The sequence below is a fragment of the Pristiophorus japonicus genome, chromosome 6 (genome assembly GCF_044704955.1).
Source record: "Pristiophorus japonicus isolate sPriJap1 chromosome 6, sPriJap1.hap1, whole genome shotgun sequence".
Classification (NCBI taxonomy): domain Eukaryota; kingdom Metazoa; phylum Chordata; class Chondrichthyes; family Pristiophoridae; genus Pristiophorus; species Pristiophorus japonicus.
The window spans coordinates 123,837,277-123,857,286 of record NC_091982.1 but is presented as its reverse complement, the minus strand read 5'-3'; the positions used below and the strand labels follow the sequence as shown (position 1 = coordinate 123,857,286).

Sequence of the window (20,010 nt, the reverse complement as noted above, 5' to 3'; positions counted from 1 at the left end):
CCCTCATCTTCCATCCAGACATGCCATGGTGCCACCTTGCCATTGGTGAAGTAGGATCGGGCAGTGGTGTCAATTGTCATTGTGATGTTACCGATGATGCAGGTTGGTTGCGTTGTCAATAGTCATTGTGATGTTACCGATGATGCAGGTTGTTTGCGTTGTCAATAATCACTCAGAACGAGGGCGGGGGGTGCCAAAATGTCCTCCAACAAACCGTGATAACAGCCAGAAGGGAGACATTTTACTTGAACAGTGAAGTTACAGAGTGGAGCACACAGATTGCCGTGGGAAGGAAAGGCTCCTCTTTTCCCCTCTTCTTGCAGTTTTCCTCCCCAGTGAGCAGGATGCAGAAATAATGCTTACACGGTGTGTGCTGCAGAGAGTATGATGTGCCTGTGGTTTATCTGAGACAGCCATGTTAGGAATACAGGAAGTCACACAAGACAGGTGTATTCCTGTCCAGAAAGGTGGGTGGCTCAGTCTCGGGCCCATTCTGACTTGGTGCCCTTTCTGTTGGGACTCGTCCTTCTCATATTCAACACATATTGCAGGGCGATATGATAGAAATGTTTTAAAATGGTGAAAGATGGTTTGGGTAGATAGAAGCAGACTGCTTCCAGGGGTTGAAGGGTCAAGACGAGGAGCCAGAGATAGAAGAAAGTAAGATATTTAGAACAGTGACCAAGAGAAATGTCTTTACACAGAGCGTTGTGAGGCTGTGGAATCACTCCCAGAGTTAGTGGTTGGGGCACTAAGTTCTGTAGTGACAAGTGGTCCCTGTGCTTTTATCCAAGGCAGGCCTCATCCCAGTCATTTGCTCCAAATGTTGCTGCAATGATTTGAGAGGTGCAGGTATCAGGGAGCAGCAGTAAAGAGTAAATAAAATCTAAATGCGAGCAAGTTTCAATTGTTTATCTTCGTCTATTGCTACTTCAATAACTGTGCCTGGATATCCGATCAGGCCCACCATAGAGAATGAGTTTGACACCCTGCAGGTAAATCTGTCACATTCTAGATCAAACATCACTACAGTCTCTACAAACTGAGGAGTGATGTTGATAGGCGTGGCGTACAGGGGATCATGTCAATCTGATCCAAGTGCACTCTTCACCAGCTGTTGTACAGCTTCCGAACGGTCTTCCAGTAAATCCTTCAGTGACTTGTAGGTAAAAGCAAAGGACGACACTGCCCCAAAGATAGAGAGGGTCACCGGACTGAAGGTGCGATTGACCCCAGCTATCATGCAAGTGATGATGGCGATACCCAACAGCACCCTGGGAATTACTGGTGGTATCTTGCTTGGCACTCGACGATTCATTTCAATTTTCAGAACTGAAGTGGGCTTACTGACTTTGCTGGCCAGGCTTTGTGCAGAAACTTGTCATTGAGTCCCACCTTTTTCTGGAGGTAGATCAGCCCAGCAACTGTCAACCCAAAGCCTGTAATGGAAGACAACCCTGGCATTGGCACTGGCACTGCACCCAGTGCTCCAGCGAGAACAGCCATCAGCCAGACTCTCTTCTTCAACATCCTTATTTTGGCTTCTATAATTTCCAGCATAATCTTTGGGAGTGAGAGCGAGAAAGTGTTTGATTGTATACTGTGGAGATTACTGACGAGGCTGGTCTTTAAGTCAGGAAAGTCATATTTGTCCAGGTCAAAACTAGAGATCAGAAAAATGGCTGGTGGTGTAACTCCAACACTTTGGAAGTTGCTGACACAGTCCCTGAGAATTGACCTCCGCCCTTCACTAAAGTCAACACCTTGCATCCTCAGTGCATGGGCATCATTGTCTATCTTGGACCGCACATAGTACAACTCCTTGCCCTGTTCTTGAATCCTTTTGGCAAGCTCTGCGCGTTCTCTCTGAATCGTGACTGGGACACAACGATGAAAAAGTCATAGCTTTCAAACTTCACCTTCTTTAGGTAATTATTGATTTCAAAACCAAAGGAATTTGTTCTTCGGGTTGACAGTTGCTGGGCTGATCTACCTCCAGAAACAGGTGGAACTCAATGACAAGTTTCTGCAAAGCCTGGCCAGCAAAGTCGGGAAGCCCACTTCAGTTCTGAAAACTGAAATGAATCGTTGAGTGCCAAGCAAGATACCACCAGTAATTCCCAGGGTGCTGTTGGGTATCACCATCGTCACTTGCATGATAGCTGGGGTCAATCACACCTTCAGTCCGGTGACCCTCTCTATCTTTGGGGCAGTGTCGTCCTTTGCTTTTACCTACAAGTCACTGAAGGATTCACTGGAAGATCCCAGAGATGAACATTAGACAGAGCTCGATAGGGATATCTGGTTGGTTCCATCCCGGTTTCTTCATTCCCAGTTGAGCAGCTCCCTGATCTTTGCTCCGAAGACCTCTCATAGCATTGATGAAGGTGGATTTCCCCGAGCCCACATCACCCATCACTGCGATGTTCAGCTGCATGTTGTCTAAATTGCCTGACCTGCTCTTTATCTGAAGAATCACTACTTCCAAATCACCAGCGCGATACATAGATCACAGGTTCCTGCTCTCCTCAGCAGTGAAGAACTTGGAGAATGTAGACTGGGCTATTTGATCTCTGAAAATAACATCAATGCTCAAATGTTACACCTCAGGAATGTGCACCGTTTCGGTCTCCTTATCTAACGAAGGATATAGTTGCCTTGGAGGCGGTACAATGGGGGGTCAGCAGATTGATTCCTGGGATGAGAGGGCTGTCTTATGAGGAGAGATTGTTAGAATGGGTCTATAGTCTCTGGAGTTTAGAAGAATGAGAGGTGATCTCATTGAAACTACAAGATTCTGAAAGGGATTGTCAGGTTAGGTGCTGAGAGATTGTTTCCCCAGGCTGGAGTGTCTAGAACCAGGGGGCACAGTCTCAGGATAAGGGGTAGGCCATTTAGGACAGAGGTAAGGAGGAATTGATTCACTGAAGGTTGTGAATCTTTGGAATTATCTGCCCCAGAGAGCTGTGGATGCTGAATCTCTGAATATTTTCAAGGCCGAGATAGATAGATTTTTGGAGTCTAGGGCAATCAGGGGGTTATGGAGATCGGGCGGCAAAGTGGAGTTGAGGTCAATGATCAGTCATGATCTTATTGAATGTTGGAGCAGGCTGGAGGGTTGAGCAGATATAATGAGGGATGTTCAGGAGGGCAGAATTTGAGGAGCACAGACATCTCGGGGGGTTGTGAGGCTGAAAAAGATTACAGGATAGGGAGGGGCAAAGCCATGGAGTGATTTGTAAACAAGGATGAGAAATTTGAAATCGAGGCATTTAATCGGGAGCCAATGTAGGTCAGAAAACACAGGAGTGATGGGTAATCATGACTTGGTGCGAGTTAGGACATGGGCTGCTGAGTTTTGGATGACCTCAAGTTTACATAGTGTAGAATATGGGAGGCCAGCCAGGAGTGAGTTGGAATAGTTAAGTCTAGAGCTAACAATCATGAATAAGGGTTTTCAGCAGCAGAAGAGCTGAGGTAGGGGCTGAGGCGGGCAATGTTACGGAGGTGAAAACAGGCAGTTTTAGTTATGCTGCAGATATGTGGCTGGAAACTCATTTCAGGTTCAAATATGACACCTAGGTTGCAAACAGTTTTGCTCACCCTCAGCTTGATGCGAGGGAGAGGGATGGAGTCCGTGGTTGGGGAATGCAGTTTGTGGCGAGGACCAAAGATAATGGCTTTGGTCTTCCCAATATTTAATTGGAGAAAATTTCTGCTCATCAAGTACTGGATGTCGGACAAGCAATCTGACAATTTAGATACCAGGTAGGGGTCGAGAGAAGTGGCAGAGCTGGGTTTCATCAGCGTACATTTGGAAACTGACTTTTGGATAATATAGCCAAGGAGCAACATGGAGATGAGAAATAGGAGGGGACCAAGGACAGATCCTTGGGGAACACCAGAGGTAATGATGCGAGGGTAGGAAGGGAAGCCATTGCAGGAGATTTTCTGGCTACGATTAGATAGATAAGACTGGAACCAGTCGAGTGCAGTCCCACCCAGTTGGATGATGGTGGAGAGGCATTGGAGGAGGATGGAGTGGTCAACTTTGTCAAAGGCTGCAGACAGGTCCAGAACGACAAGGAGGGATAGTTTACCTTTGTCACAGTCACAAAGGATGTCATTTGTGACTTTGATGAGAGCCGTTTCGGTACTGTGGCAGGGGCGGAAACCAGATTGAAGGGATTCAAACATTGAAGTCATGGAAAGATGGTCACAGATTTGGGAGGCAACAACACGTTCAAGTACTTTGGACAGGAAAGGAGTTTGGCGATGGGGCGATAGCTAGCATGCAAAGTGGGGTCAAATGTTGTTTTTTGAGGAAAGGGGTGATGACAGCAGGTTTGAAGGAGAGGGGAACAGTACCTGAGGAGAGAGAACCGATGTCAGGCTAACCGGTCTATAATTCCCTGGTTTCTCGCTCCTTTTTTAAAAAGTGAGGTTACATTAGCTACCCTCCAATCCATAGGAACTGATCCAGAGTCCATGGAATGTTGGAAAATGACTACCAATGCATCTACTATTTCTAGGGCCACTTCCTTAAGTACTCTGGGATGCAGACTGTAAGGGCCCTGGGGATTTACCGGCCTTCAATCCCATCAATTTCCCAAACACCATTTCCTGACTAATAAGGATTTCCCTCAGTTACTCCTTCTCACTAGACCCTCGGTCCCCTAATATTTCCGGGAGGTTATTTGTGTCTTCCTTAGTGAAGACAGAAACAAAGTATTTGTTCAATTGATCTGCCATTTCCTTGATCCCTATTATGAATTCATCTGATTCTGACTGCAAGGGACCTACATTAGTCGTCACTAATCTTTTTCTCTTCACATATCTTCAGAAACTTTTGCAGTCAGTTTTTATGTCAGTAATCATGCTTGACAAATCTTCTGGTGTTTTTGCCCCCAAAGTGGATAACCTCATATTTATCCACATTATATTGCATCTGCCATTCATTTGCCCACTCACCTAACCTGTCCAAGTCACCCTGCAGCTTCTTAGTGTCCTCCTCACAGCTCACACCGCCACCCAGTTTAGTGTCATCTGCAAACTTGGAGATATTACACTCAATTCCTGCATTTAACTCATTAATGTATATTGTAAAGAACTGGGGTCCCAGCACTGAGCCCTGCTACACCCCACTTGTCACTGCCTCCCATTCTGAAAAGGACCCTTTTATCCCGACTCTCTGCTTCCTGTCTGCCAATGAGTTCTCTATCCACGTCAGTACATTACCCCCAATGCCATGTGCTCTGATTTTGCACACCAATCTCTTGTGTGGGACCTTGTCAAAAGCCTTTTGAAAGTCCAAATATACCACATCCACTGGTTTTCCCGTGTCCACTCTTCAATTACATCCTCAAAAATTCCAGAGGTTCACCAGACTGATGCCCAGGATGTCAGGACTGACATATGAAGAAAGACTGGATCGACAAGGTTTATATTCACTGGAATTTAGAAGAATGAGAGAGGATCTCTTCGAAGCATATAAAATTCTGATGGAATTGGACAGGTTAGATGTAGGAAGAATTTTCCCGATGTTGGGGAAGTCCAGAACCAGGGGTCACAGTCGAAAGATAAGGGGTAAGCCATATAGGACCGAGAAGAGGAGAAACCTTTTCACCCAGAGAATTCTGTACCTATGGAATTCTCGACCACAGAAAATTGTTGAGTCCAGTTCATTGGATATATTCAAAAGGGACTTAGATGTGGCCCTGAAGGGATCAGGGGGTATGGAGAGAAGGCAGGAGTGGGGTACTGAAGTTGCATGATCAGCCATGATCATATTGAATGTTGGTGCAGGCTCGAAGGGCCGAATGGCCTGCTCCTGCACCTATTTTCTATGTTTCTATGTGTTTGAGCCAGATCTAGCGGTGAATAGCTAAACCAGTTAACCACCACATCCATTCAAGTCTGCGCCCTTTTGACTTGAGGGAGCGAAGATCAGGGCTGTACCAGTGGGAACGGCTAGCATGGAAGAGAGTAATCTTTTTAATAGGGACTAGGGCATCAAAGGTGGTGTTGAGGGTGTGATTGAGCAGATTGGTGGCTACAGAAATAGCATTGTTAAAAGAGGGCCAGAGATTGGACTGTTTTGAGTTGATAAGTGCAGTTTTAAGAGAGTTTGGAGCGTTTTTTCCAGGGGCGGATGCAGAAGGAAGTAGGTTTGGATTGGGGAAGGGCATGTGAGTCGAGAGTGATATTTATCCAATTTATCCTGACTCTCTGCTTCCTGTCTGCCAACGAGTTCTCTATCCACGTCAGTACATTACCCCCAATACCATGTGCTTTGATTTTGCACACCAATCTCTTGTGCGGGACCTTGTCAAAAGCCTTTTGAAAGTCCAATTACACCACATCCACTGGTTCTCCCTTGTCCACTCTGCTAGTTACATCCTCAAAAAATTCCAGAAGATTCGTCAAACATGATTTCCCTTTCATAAATCCATGCTGACTTGCACCGATCCTATCACTGCTTTCCAAATGTGCTGCTATTTTATCCTTAATGATTGATTCCAACATTTTCGCCACTACTGATGTCAGGCTAACCGCTCTAAAATGACCCATTTTCTCTCTCTCTCCTTTTTTAAAAAGTGGTGTTACATTAGCTACCCTCCAGTCCATAGGAACTGATCCAGAGTCAATAGATTGTTGGAAAATGATCACCAATGCATCCACTATTTCCAGGGCCATTTCCTTAAGTACTCTGGGATGCAGACTATCCGGCGCCGGGATTTATCGGGCTTCAATCCCATCAATTTCCCGAACACAATTTCCCGCTTTATACGGATATCCTTCAGTTCCTCCTCACTAGACCCACTGTCCCCTCGTACATTCGGAAGGTTATTTGTGTCTTCCTTCGTGAAGACAGAACCGAAGTATTTGTTCAATTGGTCTGCCATTTCTTTGTTCCCCATTATAAATTCACCTGAATCCGACTGCAAGGGGCCTGCATTTGTCTTCACTAATCTTTTTCTCTTCACATATTTATAGAAGCTTTTGCAGTCAGTTTTTATGTTCCCGGCAAGCTTCCTCTCGTACTCTATTTTCCCCCTCTTAATTAAACCCTTAGTTTACCTCTGTTGAATTGTAAATTTCTCCCAGTCCTCAGGTTTGATGCTTTTTCGAGCCAATTTATATGCCTCTTCCTTGGTTTTAACACTATCCTTAATTTCCGTTTTTAGCCACGGTTGAGCCACCTTCCCCGTTTTATTTTTACTCCAGACAGGGATGTCCAATTGCTGAAGTTCATCCATGTGATCTTTAAATGTTTGCCATTGCCTATTCACCGTCAACCCTTTAAGTATCCTTTGCCAGTCTATTCTAGCCAATTCATGCCTCATACTGTCGAAGTTACCTTAAGTTCAGGACCATAGTTTCCGAATTAACTGTGTCACTCTCCATCTTAATAAAGAATTCCACTCTTCTCCAGGGGCCTCGCACAACAAGATTGCTAATTAGTCCCTTCTCATTACACATCACCCAGTCTAGGATGGCCAACTCTCTATTTGGTTCCTCGATATATTGGTCCAGAAAACCATCCCTAATAGTCTCCAGGAAATCCTCCTCCACCGCTTTGCGACCAGTTTGGTTAGCCCTATCAATATGTAGATTAAAGTCGCCCATGATAACTGCTGTACCTTTATTGCACACATCCCTTATTTCTTGTTTGATGCCATCCCCAACCTCACTACTACTGTTTGGTGGTCTGTGCACAACTCCCACTAACGTTTTCTGCCCTTTGGTATTCCGCAGCTCCACTCATACAGATTCCACATCATCCAGGCGAATGTCCTTCCTTACTATTGCATTAATTTCCTCTTTAACCAGCAACGCCACCCTGCCTCCTTTACCGCTCTGTCTATCCTTCCTAAATGTTGAATACCCCTGGATGTTGAGTTCCCAGCCTTGGTCACCCTGGAGCCATGTCTCCGTGATGCCAATTACATCATATCCGTTAACTGCTATCTGCGCAGTTAATTCGTCCACCTTATTCCGAATACTCCTCACATTGAGGCACAGAGCCTTCAGGCTTGTCTTTTTAACACACTTTGTCCCTTTAGAATTTTGCTGTAATGTGGCCCTTTTTGTTTCTTGCCTTGGATTTCTCTGCCCTCCACTTTTACTATTCTCCTTTCTATCTTTTGCTTCTGCCTCCATTTTATTTCCCTCTGTCTCCCTGCATAGGTTCCCATCCCCCTGCCATGTTAGTTTAACTCCTCCCCAACAGCACTAGCAAACACTCCCCCTAGGACATTGGTTCCGGTCCTGCCCAGGTGCTGACCGTCCGGTTTGTACTGGTCCCACCTCACCCAGAACCGGTTCCAATGCACCAGGAATTTGAATCCCTCCCTTCTGCACCACTCCTCAAGCCACGTATTCATCTGAGCTATCCTGCGATTCCTACTCTGACTAGCACGTGGCACTGGTAGCAATTCTGAGATTACTACTTTTGAGGTCCTACTTTTTAATTTAGCTCATAGCTCCCTAAATTCGTCTTGTAGGGTCTCATCCCATTTTTTACCTATATCGTTGGTATCTATATGCACCACGACAACTGGCTGGTGATCCGCCCTTTTCAGAATGTCCTGCGCCCGCTCCAGGACCTCCTTAATCCTTGCACCAGGGAGGCAACATACCATCCTGGAGCCTCGGTTGCGGCCACAGAAACACCGATATATTCCCCTTACAATCGAATCCCCTATCACTATAGCTCTCCCACTCTTTTTCCTGCCCTCCTGTGCAGCAGAGCCACCCACGGTGCCATGAACTTGGCTGCTGCTGCCCTCCTCTGATAAATCATCCCCCTCAGCAGTACCCAAAGCGGTGTATCTGTTTTGTAGGGGGATGACCGCAGGGGACCCCTGCACTACCTTCCTTCCACTGCTCTTCCTGTTGGTCATCCATTCCCTATCTGGCTGTGTACCCTTTACCTGCGGTAAGACCAACTCACTGAATGTGCTATTCACGTCATTCTCAGCATCGTGGATGCTCCAGAGTGAATCCACCCACAGCTCCAGTGCCGCAATGCGGTCCGTCAGGAGATGCAGGCGGATACACTTCCCGCACACGTAGTCGTCAGGGACACCGGAAACGTCCCTGACTTCCCACATTGTACAGGAGGAGCATAACACGTACCCGAGCTATCCTGCCATGATTTAACCCTTAGATACACTTAATTTGGCAGCAACAATTCTAAATGTTACTTACTGATAAAGAAAGAAAATAAAAACTACTTACCAATCACCAGCCAATCACTTACCCCCTTGGCTGTGACATCACCTTTCGATTGCTTTCTACTTCTTTTTTGCCTCCCTGCTCCCGGACTTTTATAGGCACAAGTACCCCCAGGTCCCGCTGTACTGCACCACTTTGCAATCTTTCTCCATTTAAATAATAAATTACTCTTTGATTTTTTCTGCCAAAGTGCATGACCTCATACTTTCCAACATGATACTCCATCTGCCAAATGTTTGCCCACTCACTTAGCCTGTCTATGTCCTTTTGCAGATTTTTTGTGTCCTCCTCACACATTGCTTTTTCCCCCATCTTTGTATCATCAGCAAACTTGGCTATGTTACACTCAGTCCCTTCTTCCAAGTCGTTAATATAGATTGTAAATAGTTGGGGTCCCAGCACTGATCCCTGTGGCACTCCACTAGTTACTGGTTACCAACCAGAGAATGAACCATTTAGCCTGACTCTCTGTCTTCTGTTAGTTAGCCAATCCTCTATCCATGCTAACATATATTACTCCCAACCGAGTGAACTTTTATCTTGTGCAGTAACCTTTCGTGACCAGTCTGCCATGTGGGACCATATCAAAAGCTTTGCTAAAATCCATATACACTACATCACATGCACTGCCCTCATCGACCGTCCTGGTTACCTCCTCGAAAAATTCAATCAAGTTAGTCAGGCACGACCTTCCCTTGACAAATCCATGCTGATTGTCTTTGATTAATCTATGTCTTTCCAAATGAAGATGTACCCGATCCCTCAATAATTTTCCAACCACCAAGGTTCGGCTGACTGGCCTGCAATTACTCAGTCTATCCCTTTCTCCCTTTTTAAACAAGGGTACATTCGTATTCCTCCAGTCCTCTGGCACCACACCTGTAGCCAGAGAGGACTGGAGAATGATGGTCAGAGCCTTTGCTATTTCCTCTTTTGCTCTCTCAACAGCCTGGGATACATTTCATCCGGGCCTGGGGATTTATCCACTTTCTAAGCTGCTAGGCCCCTTAATACTTCCTCCCTCACTATAGTTATCTCATCTAATATTTCACACTCCTCCTCCCTCATTACAAAGTCTGCATCACCCCTCTCATCTGCTGCTGAAATCCTCATCCATGCCTTTGCGACCTCTAGACTGGTCTATTCAAATGCACTCTTGGTTGGCCACCCATGTTATACCCTACGTATACTTGAGGTCATCCAAAACTCTGCTGCCTGTGTCCTAACTTGCACCAAGTCCCGTTCCCCTGTGCTCCCTGACCCACATTGGCTCCAAGTCAAACAATGCCTTGTTTTTAAAAGTCTCATCCATGTTTTCAAATCCCTCCATGGCCTCACCCCTCCGTATCTCTGTAATCTCCTCCAGCCCAACCCTCCAAGATAACTGCACTCCTCTAATTCTGCCTTCTTGAGCATCCCTGATTATAATCGCTCCATCATCGGTGGCCGTGCCTTCTGTTGCCTAGGCCCCAAGCTCTGGAATTCCCTCCCTAACCCTCTCCACCTCTCTATCTCTCTTTCCTCCTTTAAGACGCTGCTTAAAACCTCCCTCTTTGACCGAATGTTTGTTCATCTGCCCCAATAGCTCCTTATGTGGCTCAGCATCAAACTGTCTTGGGTGCCGCTCTTGTGAAGCACCTTGGGCCCTTTTACTATGTTAAAGGCGCTACATAAATACAAGCTGTTGTTGCTTTTCTCTCTTCTTAAAAACTGAAACTATTGAACAAATACTTGTCAAGCTCTTGTTTTGACCTGTGCTTTGGCCTGGACTTTTCCTGGCATAACCTGTGCAGCACGAGATGTTATGGAAAGGAAAATGAGGCAGAGAGACACTCCACCAAAACCTACCCCAAAATTATGGTCAGCAGAATTTCCCCGACCCACCACATTTAAATGGCCTTCCTCTCCAAGATCGAACTGAATGGTGGAGCAGGCCAGAGGGGCCGAATGGCCTCTTCCTGTCCCTCATGTCCTGATGAAACTTTAGTAACGGTGCTTGCTGGCAAGTAATTTCTGATAGCTGGATAGCACCACCTGGTGCAGGTTATTGGTACTACAGCCACTGCAACATTCCCATTTAAAACCGGGTCTGCTGGAGATAGCCCAACATCTGACAATAATCAGGGTCTGGGCACTTCTCTGGGAACACGCTGAGGGATTGTGAAGGTTGTGTGAAGTGTTTACAGTGAGTTGTTCTGTTGCTGTTTCTGTATTAACTCGAACTTCACCTTCAGTTGGAATAAAGTTCACAGCCTGCCCTTGTTACACACCCCTCCCCCGTTCCCATAAAGGCCCGCCCCTTGACATTCAGTTTCAGTTTCACAGGAACCTCTTGCAGCTGCCGAACCCTCACAGAAACACCCTAATTTCAGGAGTTTGTGTTTCAAACACATCCAGAACCTGAAGAGAAATAGAGATTGCAGGCAGTGAAGGAACTACACAATGTAAGTAACTCCAATACAACCCCTGTTTCGCTGGTAGGGCCAGCCACAGGTCTCTGAGGGTTGAATGTCTGTGTCTGCAAGTTATACCCAGCAGGGAAGGTAAACAGGCTGGGTCTCTTTTCCCTTGGAGAGAGAAGGCTGAGGGGTGACCTAATAGAGGTCTTTAAAATGATGAAAAGTTTCAATCGAGTAAATACACAGAGAGGGTTTCCACTTGTGGGGAGGAGCAAAACTAGAGGCCATCAGTATAAAATAGTCACCAAGAAATCCCTCGGAATTCCCGAGAAACTCTTTACCCAGAGAGTGGGGAGAATGTGGAACTCACCACCACAGGGAGTGGTTGGAGCAAATAGTTTCGATACATTTAAGGAGAGGCTCGATAAACATGAGGGGAAGGGAATAGAGGGTTATGCTGATAGAGAGGGAAAGACGGGAGGAGGCTCGAGTGGAGCATAAACGCCGGCATGGACTGGTTGGGCCGAATGGCCTGTTTCTGTGCTGTATATCCTGTGTCATGAATTAGTTTAATAACTGGTGCCATCACAATTCTGAAGCCCAGACCCAGTGAATGTGGTGTTCAGTATCTGAAGTGGGGGCAGGGTACAAGATGTCATCATTGGGCCTTCTGCAAACTGACCCTTTAAATCTGCAGCCATTTAAAGCTGAGGAGGAGTGGGACATACTTTGCACCCAAGATATTAATACTCAGTGAGGCAGTAAAGGAGCATTTTATTAATGCAGGTTGCTTTATCTTGCAGTAAAATAATCTCATTGTAAAGTCCTGCCCCCTCAGTACAGATTCACATGAGGCATGTAGTGAAGTCAAGGTCACTCTGGACCTGCACCTTTATTTCACAGCTCTGGAATGCTGCACTTGCCTGAGACCTGTCCTTATGTACCTGTGTCTTGCAAGTGCACCCCCGGTGGTAAGGTATGCTGGTGGTTACAGGTCATATCTTATTACAGTCATCTATAGCATGTTAGGATACAGTAATATATAATAATGTAAGATACATGACATCAACCTCCTCCAAGGTCTTATTGTCTTTATAGGTTCAGTCTCTCAGGTGGTCTACGATCTCGCGTGGAGCTTCTGAGTTGTGGTTCAATTGTTTGCCTTGGTGTCTGTTTTTCTTTGGGTGTGGTTGCTGGTATCTCGCCTGGGCTGTCTGATTCGATTGGTGTGATTGTTGTTGACTCGCCTGGGCTGTCTGTTTCGATTGGTGTGATTGTTGTTGACTCGCCTGGGCTGTTTGTTGGGATTGCCCTTTCCTCAGGTTGTTCCCTCTGTCTGTCCACCAGGTGTAGTACGATTTCCACATTGTAGTCTGCCTCTGGTTCCGCAGTGTTGTTGGTAAATCTGCTTTTGACTTGGTCTACATGCCTCTGGCAGGTTTTGCCATTGTCCATTTGTACTACCAGTAGCATGTTTCCTTCCTTGCCCATTACTGTCCCTGCAAGCCATTTGAGACTCCTGCCATAGTTTAGGACAAACACGTTGTCCCCTATCTCATTCCATCTCCCCCTCGAATTTCTGTCTTGGTACTCAGTCAGCTTATGGCGCTTTGCCTCAATGATTTCGTGCTTGTCTGGGAGGATTAATGAGAGCCTTGTTTTTAAAGTCCTTTTCATCAACAGTTGTGCGGGGGAGAATCCCAGTCAGTGAGTGCGGACGAGATCTGTGTGCCAGCAGCAGTTGCGACAGGCGACCCTGCAGTGTGGGACCTTGAATTTTAAGCATGCCTTTTTTAATGATTTGCACTGCTCTCTCCGCCTGGCCGTTGGAGGCCGGCTTGAACGGTGCCGTCTTGACGTGATTTATGCCGTGGTCAATTATAAAGTCTTGGAATTCTGCGCTGGTGAAGCACGGACCATTATCACTGACTAATGTGTCAGGGATTCCGTGCGTTGCAAACATGGTTGCGAGGCTCTCCATAGTGGTGGAGGTTGTGCTCGAGTTTAAAATGGTGCATTCGATCCACTTTGAAAATGCATCTACAAATACGAGGTACATTTTGCCCATGAATGGGCCCACATAGTCTACGTGCACCCGCGACCACGGTTTGGTTGGCCAGGGCCAGTGGCTCAATGGAGCCTCCCTGGGGGCATTGCTGAGTTGGGCACGAATGGTGCACCTTCGGACGCAGAGCTCCAAGTCCGCGTCAATACCAGGCCACCAGACGTGGGATCTGGCAATGGCCTTCAAGAGAACGATCCCCGGGTGCTCGCGGTGGAGCTCCTGGACAAATGCCTCTCTGCCTCGCAGAGGCATGACTACTCGGCTGTTCCACATCAGGCAGTCTGCTTGTAGTGATAACTCATGCATGCGTCTGTGAAAGGGTTTTAATTCCTCGGGGCAGGCATCGCGAACCTCTGCCCAGTCACCGGTTAGGACACATCTTTTTACTAAGGATAACGTGGGGTCGCTGGCCGTCCAGGCTCTGATTTGGCGAGCCGTCATGGGCGAACCTGTGGACTCAAAGGCATTGATTGCCATGACTATCTCACAGTCCTGTTCGTCAGACCCTTCCATGGTCGCCAGGGGTAGCCTGCTAAGCGCGTCGGCACAGTTGTCTGTGCCTTATGGTATAGTCGTAGGATGCCAGCATGAGTGCCCACCGTTGAATTCGCGCCGAGGCGTTGCTGTTTATTGCCTTGCTCTCGGATAGGAGGGACGTGAGGGGATTGTGGTCGGTTTCTAACGTGAACTTGGCCCCGAAAAGGTATTCGTGCATCTTTTTGACACTGTACACACACGCGAGCGCCTCCTTCTCTACCATTCCGTACCCGCGCTCCGCCCGCGAAAGTGACCTGGAGGCATAAGCTATGGGTTGTAATTTGCCCGCACTATTGACCTGTTGCAAAACGCACCCGACCCCATACGCTGACGCATCGCATGTGAGAACTAGCTTTTTACCTGGGTCAAAGAAAGTCAAAACACTGTTGGAACACAGAAGGTTGCGTGCCTTATTGAAGGCGCGTTCCTGCGCATCCCCCCAAAACCAATTGCACCCCTTCCTGAGTAGCACATGGAGAGGCTCCAGCAGCGTGCTTAAGTTCTGCATAAAGTTCCCAAAGTAATTGAGTAGCCCGAGAAAGGCGCGCAGTTCTGAGACATTCCGGGCCTGGGTGCCAGGCGAATTGCTTCTGTTTTGGACTCTGTTGGGCGGATTCCATCAGCGGCAATCCTTCTGCCCAAAAATTCAACCTCGGGTGCGAGAAACAGGCACTTGGATTTCTTGACTCGTAGGCCTACCCGATCCAACCGCTTTAGTACTTCCTCCAAATTACGGAGATGGGAGTCGGTGTCCCTGCCCTTAATAAGTATGTCGTCTTGAAATACAACCGTCCCCGGGATGCACTTGAGCAGACTCTCCATGTTGTGCTGGAATATGGCAGCTGCCGACCTGATGCCAAATGGGCATCGATTGCACATGAAAAGGTCTCAATGTGTGTTGGTGGTGGTGAGTAGCTTGGATTCCTCGGTCAATTCTTGCGTCATATATGCAGATGTGAGGTCTAATTTTGAGAAAAGTTTGCCTCCAGCCAATGTGGCAAATAAGTCCTCCGCTCTGGGCAGCGGGTACTGGTCCTGTAGGGAGACTCTGTTTATGGTAGATTTGTAGTCCCCACAGATTCGTACGGATCCATCAGGCTTCATGACTGGGACGATGGGACTTGCCCAGTCGCTAAATTCCACAGGTGATATAATGCCTTCCCGCAGAAGCCTGTCTAGTTCGTGTTCAATCTTTTCCCTCATCACATAGGGTACAGCTCTGGCCTTGTGATGGACCGGTCTAGCATCCTGTGTGATGTAGATTTTGACTTTGGCCCCTTTGAAAGTGCCCACAACTGGCTGAAAGAGATGTTCAAATCGCTTTATAATTGTTGAGCAGGAGGTCCGTTCCTCTAATGACATGGCATGGACATCATCCCATTTCCAGTTTAGTTTTGCCAGCCAGCTTCTCCCTAGCAGTGCTGGGGGGTCTCCGGTGACAGTCCACAGGGGAAATCGGTTCACTGTCCCTTTTGTGTGACAGAGAGCATGGCACTGCCGAGGACTGGTACGATTTCTTTGGTATAGGTCCTTAGTGTGGTGTCGACCCTTGTGAGTTTTGGTCTATCTCTTTTATGCGGCCACAGTTGGTCAAATTGTTGAGCGCCCATGAGAGATTGACTCGCTCCTGTATCCAGCTCCATGTTGACAGATATCCCGTTGAGTAGGACCCTCATCATTATAGGAGGCGTCTTGTTGTAGGAGCAGCGGCCATTGATCGTGTTGACCCGCTGTACATCGGTGTCCGGGTACTGTCCCCACCATCTTCCGGTCCGCTTTCCGACCCATCCGATTCGTATACCAGTCGAGCTGCCGTTTTTTTGCACATGCGGGCCAAATGCCCTGTATATTCACAATTTCTGCAAACAGCCTGCTGAAATCGACATCCCCTTGATGAGTGCCCGCCCGCACACCTCCAGCACAGACCGCTTCCATTGTTCAAAGTGTTTCCAAAGAATGAGCTGCGTCTGGCTGATCTCTCTTGAGCTTCTCTCAGTTTGTAGTTGATTGCTCGCATTGTGGGTTGATGAGGTGTGAACGGCCATTCCTGTGGCCATTGATGGCTTCTGCCTGCTGTCGAGAGCCTGTTCTCCCGGTTTTGTCTGTGTGTGGGGGTATCAGCTTGTTTAGTGCTGTGAACTTCTTGTTCCGATATTTCGTTAGTTGTCGTACCTGCATTGTAAATCAACCTCGTTTCTTCTTCCCCTACCAAGAATGTCTGTGCAACCAGTGCTGCTGCCTCTAAGGTCAGGTTCTTGGTCTCTATGAGCTTTCGGAATATACATGCGTGGCCTATTCCTTCAATGAAAAAGTCTCTCAGCATTTCGCTCCTCAGTTCTTCGGAGAACTCACATAAACTAGCCAACCTCCGAAGTTCCGCCACGAAGTCGGGTATGCTCTGGCCCACACGGCGTCTGTAGTTGTAGAACCTGTGTCTGGCCATGTGTAGGCTGCTCGCTGGCTTCAGGTGGTCTCTTACCAGTGTGCTCAAGTCAAACAACTTGCTTGCTGGTTTCTCGGGTGCCAACAGATCCTTCATTAAAGCGTATGTTTTCGAGCCACAGCTGGTCAAGAGATGGGCTGTTCTCTTGTCTGCCTTATCATTGCCTAACCAGTCTTTGTTTACAAAGCTTTGCTGCAGCCTTTCTTTCAAGTCCTCCCAATTGTCTCCCGCATTGTATTTTTCATCTGATCCGTTGTTCGCCATTCTGTGGATTCTGTGATCCCGTAACTTGTCGCCACTGTAAAGTCCTGTCCCCTCAGTACAGATTCACACGAGACATGTAGTGAAGTCAAGGTCACTCTGGACCTGCACCTTTATTTCACAGCACTGGAATGCTGCACTTGCCTGAGACCTGTCCTTGTATGCCTGTCTCTTGCAAGTGCACCCCTGGTGGTAGGGTATGCTGGTGGTTACAGCTCATATCTTATTACAGTCATGTATAGCATGTAGGATACAGTTATATATAATAATGTACGATACATGACACTTTCTTTCTCATTTCTTCTTTCTAAACTACCTGGAGATTCCTTCCCCTTCCTTATGTGTCAGAGTGTCTCTATCTCACACTCTAGCTCAATGACTCTGAGCCCAAGTGTATCAAGAGATAGACATTCCCGCAAGTGTGGTCATCTGGGACAATTTGAGTGGTCACCACATCTCACATTCTGCAGTCCCAACACAATCTCTATGCTGACATTACCTGTTTTTTCTTTCTTCAAATGTTGGTATTTTTTTATTTCCAGAGCTTACCGATTCACCTTAAATACAAAATATTATTGATGAGAAGGATTTAATTTGATTTGTTTCGGTACTTTGACTGCAGTTTATAATTCTTTAATTTTTGCTGCTTACTTTAAGCTGTTCCGTTTTTTCCCTTGCCTCTTATTTGTTAATTTTTCTATTTGAAGTTTAGTAGTCCCCTAATTGACCAAAATAATTAAATGTTAAAGGGTGTAAATAAAACAACAATTAGCTTTTTATCCTTGGTTAATATATTTATTAACTCCTTCCCTCTGTGATCTCATTGAATGGGGGAGCAGATTCAGTTCGAGGGGCCGAATGGCCTCCAACTGTTCCTATGTTGCTCTCACTGTGAGAGTCGTGATTGGCCCATCATGTTCCGATATTCCTCTCACTGTCTGGGAGAGCCATGATTGGCCCATCCTGTTCCTATGTTCCCTCTGCAGCCAATTGCCACTCTCACCCGAATTCTGTTTTAAAGGTGCTCGCTCTGTCCCTGACTCGCTCAGTACCTTGAGCTTTTTAACATTGCAAACGTAACACACGCCAAAGCCCCTCAGGACTCATTTGCACAGCTGTACTGTTCAAGTGCTCTGATATTTCCTGGGTTTACACAATTCCCACAAACGGTGGAAATTTACACCATTCTAACAGACCCCCCCGCCGAGTACTTCAGGCCAGTGGAAGTGAGGAGATGGAGAAGGGAAGAGTGCACCAATATAACTTACTGATTACAGGCTTCCCAGGAAGTATTTCAACTGCTTCCTGCAAAAATGTTCATCAATAGCTCCTGCACATCATTTTACTGTCCATCTAATGGTGGGCAGGACGGAGAGGGAGAGTGCGGTGGGCAGGACGGAGAGGGAGAGTGTGGTGGGCAGGACGGAGAGGGAGAGTGTGGTGGGCAGGACGGAGAGGGAGAGTGTGGTGGGCAGGACGGAGAGGGAGAGTGTGGTGGGCAGGATGGAGAGGGAGAGTGTGGTGGACAGGACGGAGAGGGAGAGTGTGGTGGGCAGGACGGAGAGGGAGAGTGTGGTAGGGACGACAGAGAGGGAGCGTGTGGTGGGCAGGACGGAGAGGGAGAGCGTGGTCGGGAGGACGGAGAGGGAGAGTGTGGTGGGCAGGACGGAGAGGGAGAGTGTGGTGGGCAGGACGGAGAGGGAGTGTGGTGGGCAGGACGGAGAGGGAGAGTGTGGTAGGGACGACGGAGAGGGAGAGTGTGGTGGGCAGAACGGAGAAGGAGAGTGTGGTGGGCAGGACGGAGAGGGAGAGTGTGGTGGGCAGGACGGAGAGGGAGAGTGTGGTGGGCAGGACGGAGAGGGAGAGTGTGGTGGGCAGGACGGAGAGGGAGAGTGTGGTGGGCAGGACGGAGAGGGAGCGTGTGGTGGGCAGGACGGAGAGGGAGAGTGTGGTGGGCAGGACGGAGAGGGAGAGTGTGGTGGGCAGGACGGAGAGGCAGAGTGTCGCTTGCAGGACGGAGAGGGATTGAGAGAGAGAGTTTGGCGACATGTTCTCCTTTCTTGCCCTCGAAGTATTTTCATTTTCTCTGCACTGTTGAAATGAACGTGGTGCTGGGTGTGAGGGAGTGGGGAATCAGTGCCTGCTCCATGGAAGCTGATGCTGGTGTCCAGATTATTGAACAAAAGACCCAGGAGTGTGTGTCTTCCCTCATGTACCTCTGGAGCAGGGATTGGAACTTCCCCCAGGGAGCCAGTTGTAGACCTTGTGCCTGCTGCCCTGTCGTGGTGCCCAGTTGGCACCTAATGGAGTGTGAAGGTGCCAATCTGGTCCGATGGTGTGGGTGAGGAAAGCTTGGAGATCTTCATCGGGGTCCCAAATGTTCTTCTGCTGCTGGCCTGGGCTGATTCCCAATGGGCGCAGCTGGCAACTAATGGGGTGTGAAAGTGCCAATCTGGACTGAAGATGTGGGTTAGAGATGGCATCAATGATCTGTGGAAGGAGGCAATGAAACCACTTTGAGCTGATGACCGTGCTGTGGGACAATGTTCAGCTGCTGTCGGACGTCTGTAGAAAGCTTTAAAAGAGTTACACCATTGATGCACGGCGGGTGACCACGGCTGGGAACTCAACATCCAGGGGTATTCAATATTCAGAAAAGATAGACGGAAAGGAAAAGGAGGTGGGGTAGCGTTGCTGCTTAAAGAGGAGATTAACGCAATAGTAAGGAAGGACATTAGCTTGGATGATGTGGAGTCTGTATGGGTAGAGCTGCGGAACACCAAAGGGCAGAAAACGCTAGTGGGAGTTGTGTACAGACCTCCAAACAGTGGTAGTGAGGTTGGGTATGGCATCAAACAGGAAATTAGGGATGCGTGCAATAAAGGTACAGCAGTTATCATGGGTGACTTTAATCTATATATAGATTGGGCTAACCAAACTGCTAGCAATATGGTGGAGGAGGATTTCCTGTGATATATTAGGGATGGTTTTCTAGACTAATATGTCGAGGAACCTACTAGAGAGCAGGCCATCCTAGACTGGGTCTTGTGTAATGAGAGAGGATA

General features: G+C 47.6%; 1 protein-coding gene and 1 pseudogene across 5 annotated transcripts in view; one reads left to right on the top strand and one right to left on the bottom strand.

Annotated features, from left to right (window-relative positions):
• The window catches only part of LOC139265775 (interferon-inducible GTPase 5-like), a 59,326-nt gene that overhangs the window by 3,649 nt on the left and 35,667 nt on the right, over nt 1-20,010 (top strand). For 2 of the 5 annotated variants that reach the window (XM_070883172.1, XM_070883173.1), the window contains exon 1: nt 11,546-11,684. The exons of 2 other annotated variants lie outside the window; for them this stretch is intronic. Coding sequence is in view for 1 of the 3 variants with exons in the window: in XM_070883171.1 (XP_070739272.1) it covers nt 11,683-11,684 (2 nt within the window). In the remaining 2 variants the exon portion in view is untranslated. Of the gene's footprint in view, nt 1-11,544; nt 11,685-20,010 lie in introns of those variants that run through there. One more of the 5 variants, XM_070883171.1, reaches the window with a different exon arrangement.
• LOC139265494 (interferon-inducible GTPase 5-like) lies at nt 1,085-10,570 on the bottom strand (annotated as a pseudogene).